The sequence below is a fragment of the Babylonia areolata genome, chromosome 1, assembly GCF_041734735.1.
Source record: "Babylonia areolata isolate BAREFJ2019XMU chromosome 1, ASM4173473v1, whole genome shotgun sequence".
NCBI lineage: Eukaryota > Metazoa > Mollusca > Gastropoda > Neogastropoda > Buccinidae > Babylonia > Babylonia areolata.
The window spans coordinates 21,476,505-21,481,504 of NC_134876.1; the positions used below are offsets into that span (position 1 = coordinate 21,476,505).

The 5,000-nt window shown below is 44.5% G+C and overlaps 1 protein-coding gene across 1 annotated transcript in view; it reads left to right on the forward strand.

The window, feature by feature from the left end:
* LOC143284209 (uncharacterized) overlaps window positions 1-5,000 on the forward strand; it is a 27,310-nt gene that overhangs the window by 8,700 nt on the left and 13,610 nt on the right. The window contains exons 5-9 of the mRNA XM_076591220.1: window positions 1-245; window positions 949-1,090; window positions 2,733-2,751; window positions 3,816-3,920; window positions 4,434-4,531. The exon at window positions 1-245 is cut by the window's left edge and continues 700 nt beyond it. Of these exons, the coding sequence (XP_076447335.1) occupies window positions 1-245; window positions 949-1,090; window positions 2,733-2,751; window positions 3,816-3,920; window positions 4,434-4,531 (609 nt within the window). The remainder of the gene's footprint in view (window positions 246-948; window positions 1,091-2,732; window positions 2,752-3,815; window positions 3,921-4,433; window positions 4,532-5,000) is intronic.

The window sequence follows — 5,000 nt, forward strand, 5'->3', positions numbered from 1 at the left end:
TGCACCACGCTATACCCCACAGCCCCCGCCTACCATACCCCGCAACCACACTCCACCACACTGCACCACGCTATACCTCACAGCCCCCTCCTACCATACCCCGCAACCACACTCCACCACACTGCACCACGCTATACCTCACAGCCCCCTCCTACCATACCCCACAACCACACTCCACCACACTGCACCACGCTATACCCTACAGCCCCCTCCTACCATACCCCGCAACCACACTCCACCACACTGCACCACGTTATACCCCACAACCCCCTCCTACCATACCCCACAACCACACTCCACCACACTGCACCACGCTATACCTCACAGCCCCCTCCTACCATACCCCGCAACCACACTCCACCACACTGCACCACGCTATACCCCACAGCCCCCGCCTACCATACCCCGCAACCACACTCCACCACACTGCACCACGCTATACCTCACAGCCCCCGCCTACCATACCCCGCAACCACACTCCACCACACTGCACCACGCTATGCCCCACAGCCCCCTCCTACCATACACCCACAACCACACTCCACCACACTGCACCACGCTATACCTCACAGCCCCCGCCTACCATACCCCACAACCACACTCCACCACACTGCACCACGCTATGCCCCACAGCCCCCTCCTACCATACCCCGCAACCACACTCCACCACACTGCACCACGCTATACCTCACAGCCCCCTCCTAACATACCCCGCAACCACACTCCAACACAACGCACCATGCCTCCCTACCCTACCAAACAACACAAATCTCCACCCCGAGAAGCTGCACACCACCCCACCCCAAGTCGTACCATGTCATATCATAATATTATCGTCACAACACGCCACCCAACACCCTCCAACCATACCCGTCAACCACACCATACCCCCACGCCAGTCCACCCGACCTAGTTCAACTCTGCTTCTGTCTGTACACCCCCACACAGACTATGGGGTGTGATCCACGGTTTACGCGGGGACTACACTATAGCCGAGGGCGAACTCCGAGAAGGTGACTACGAAACTGACATCAGCGACGAGGATGACGACGACGAAGACGACACAGCCATTAACGACGACAATAACCAGGTCAGTATTTGAGCCGTGGAGTTTGGAGAGTAGGTGGGAACTGTTGAGTGGAGAGAAAGAGAGAGAGAGAGAGAGAGAGAGAGAGAGAGAGAGAGAGAGAGAGAGAGAGAGAGGTTTTTGTTTCATCTTCAGTTTCAACCTCCAAGCGTTGCGGACTGATCCACACACACACACGCACACATGTATATATTATATATATACATATATATGGAAATGCTCCCCAAAAGATTACATAAACTTTTAAAACTAATGAACGCAGATACAACCATATGTTACGTATACCTAGACCTATAAATCCAGCTTCCTATACTCTAGTGGAAAATTTATGGAATAACCTTCCACTCGTTTTAAAAGATATAACGAATAAAAATGTGTTTAAGAAAAATATGAAAAAAATACCTTATTAACTGTTCAAAAGATGAGCAATAATACAAATCTATATATATTGGTTACCAAACTCATCATTTGTGAAATGTTTTGTATATGCCTTTGGTGTTGTAAGAGGGTGTATGTGTATGCGAAACGGGATGTGTTATAAATGCTAATGTGTATTTCAGTTTCGCACGATACGTGTATGCACGTAACTATATATCTAGTACTTTTGTGTGTTTTGTTCTATGTATCTCCCCACTTCTTCTCTTTTGTTTTTTTCTTTTTTCTTTTTTTCTTTTTTTTTTCAGATGGCTTGATGTAAAAAAAGCAGTCGTTGTTTATTCAATGACCATCTTGAAATAAAAATTTTGACTTTGACACACACACACGTGAAGAAGAAGAAGAAGAAGAAGAAGAAGAAGAAGAAGAAGAAGAAGAAGAGAAATTAAAAGAAAGCAGATGTGTGACCCATTGCATGAACCCAGCACGTTGGTGAGAACTTGAGAGAAGGAATTTTGTTTAATGTCCCGTCACACATATCGGTGATTGAAGACATTTTGTTAAAGTATTTATGAATACATTTGGGTATTATCGGTTAGAAGGGGTGGGAGATGCGAATGAATGGGGTGTTGGGGGGAACTGGGCAAATGAGGGTGAAATGAGGATGAAATTTGAAAAAAAAATCTAAATACAATTACAGGAAATTACTGTCAAAAACATCAACGTTCTCAGTCACTTGTAAAGACACACTTTCGTGTACATAAGGCTTCATCAAGCTACAGTCAAAAATTATATGCTTAATTGTCAGGTTAGTAAAGCATATGCACTTGACATTAGAACATTAGAACTTGGGAGTCTACCTTACGTTCGTGTCTGTACTGTTGTTGTTGTTGTTTGTTTGTTTTTTCAGAAAAGGGGATGAAATAAGGAAAGAAAATATACAAACAAGGGGAGAGAGAGAGGGATAAAAGGGAGGAAGGTGACAATGTGTATGTGTGAGGGGTGGGGGTGAGGGTGAGGGTGAGGGTAGAAGTTGGTGGGGTTGCGCGCGCATGTGTGTGTGTGTGTGTGTGTGCGTGTGTGTGTGTGTGTGTGTGTGTGTGTGTGTGTGTGTGTGTGTGCAAAGTGGTTGATATCACATTCTTTGTAATTGTTGTTGTTATTGCCTTGTGTTTACAGTTGACGCCATTGTTGCCCTTTATTTATTAGTTAGTTTATTTCGCAACATATGCCCGTTTTGATGTTTGTTTGTTTGGTGTTATTTTTTCAGGAGGAAGGCATGTTCGACGGTAAGTCGCAGTTTTCAGTTTTCCTCCTTCAATCAGATAAATATTTGCATGCTGTCATTTGATGAACTGGTCACGGCCCTTTTCATTTAAAAAAAAAGTGCAGTTACTACGTTTTGTATAGATATCATCTGTGCAACTGATTAACTGAACAAATATAATGCAATCCAAGAGGAAGAAGAGACAGAATTCCAGAATAAAGAATGGTGACTGTCATCCTGACCTGTACGTTCAGTCATATCTAAGTGAGGTGACAGTCCTTCGCTGACAAGCATACTGTTCATCAGTAGTCAATGGAGTTAACTTTTTTATGATGAAATATCACATTAACTAACATATTGTATGGAATATTACCAGTGGAATATCAAGCATGATAATCTCAGTTTGTTTCACACACACACACACACACACACACACGCACACGCACACGCACGCACAAGCATGCTGTTCACCACTGACATGACCTATTTTAATTGTTCTCACTCGCCTATGTTTCAAATTATATGCATACGTTTGTGTGGGGATGTTTGAGTGAATGTTTTTAGTGCTATTGTAAAGCGCATAGAGCTTCAAGAATATGCGCTTTAGCAAGAAGTCTTAATAAATAAATAAATAAATAGTCAATGGGGTTAATCTTTTTTATGATGAAATATCACATTTACGGACATATTGTATGGAATATTACCAGTGAAATATCAAGCATAATAATCTCAGTTTGTTTCTCACACACACACACACGAACGCACGCACGCACGCACGCACGTACAAGCATACTGTTCAGCAGTAGTCAATGGGGTTAACCTTTTTCATGATAAAATATCACATTCATAAACATATTGTATGGAATATTACCAGTGAAATATCAAGCGTAATGATCTAAATTTGTTTCACACACACACACACACACACACACGCGCGCGCGCGCGCGCGCGCGCGCGACAAACACACACGACAGACAGACTTACAAAGGTAGATATGTAGACACACACAGACGTGCAAAGTCAGATAAGCACACACACCTTGGATCAATAAATATTTCAAGCCCTTCCAATCTCTCGTTTCCGCAGTGATGTCGGAGGACATAAAACCGGTGTTCAAAGCCCCCCGCAAGGTGCCCTGTGAACACGCAGGGATCGGCCTGAACCGTAAAGTCTACTTCGTCTGCAGTCAGCGTAAGTGGTGTAGTGCCTTGGTTTAACACCCGTGACGACTCTTGACGTGTGTGTGTGTGGAGGGTGTGGGCGAGGAGATGGATGCGGGGGATTGTGTGTGTGGGGGTGGGGGTGGGGTGGGGGTGGGGTGGGGGGGGTGGTTGGGGGGGTGGGGGTGGGGATGTGTGTAGGTGTGTGTGGGGTGGTGGAGGTGGTGGTGGATGGGTGTCTGTGTGGATGTTTGTTTGTGTCTATGTATGTGTGTGTGTATGAGAGGTGTAGGTGTGAGTGTGTGGGGGAGTGTGTGTGTGTGTGTGTGTGCGTGCGTGCGTGCGTGTGTGTGTGTTTGTGTGTGTGTGTGTGTGTGTGTGTGTTTGTGTGTGTGTGTGTGTGTGGTTGTTATTATGAATTAGTTTGAGCCGGAGAAAAGGAAGGAATTAGAAGGTGACGAATGTGGGCAGACATATGTACAAATCAGGAAAGAAGAAAAAAAAAAAGTCTAAGAAAGAAATAACTGGGTCATTTCTGTGACAGCGGGCATGCCATGGGTTCGGCTACCGCACGTCACCCCAGCACAGATCACTGTGGCCAGAAAGATCCGTAAATACTTCACTGGGGACCTCGACCACAAGGTAAATGAAATTAAATGAAATTATGGTGCTTAGAGCCTCGCCGACCACTAAGGCCATCTCAAGGCTATCGTCACGTTAATACCTATTACAAGGGTAAAAAAACAAAACAAAACACGAACAATAAAAACGAGTCACCACTTTAAGCTTTCCACTCAAATTAAAAAAAAACTTTCCATAGTTTAAAACCTTCAATTCTGATTAAAACTGTTCACTTCTTTCAAGAAGTCCACCAGCGCACAAGATGCACACTTCGCTGTTTGCTGTTTCTGTCGTTCGTCTACATTCTTTGTTCGATAGCAGTGCTTCCTTATATTGTATTCTTTGTATTTGTATTTGTATTTTGTATTTCTTTTTATCACAACAGATTTCTCTGTGTGAAATTCGGGCTGCTCTCCCCAGGGATAGCGCGTCGCTACACTACAGCGCCACCCATTTTTGTATTTTTTCCTGCGTGCAGTTTTATTTGTTT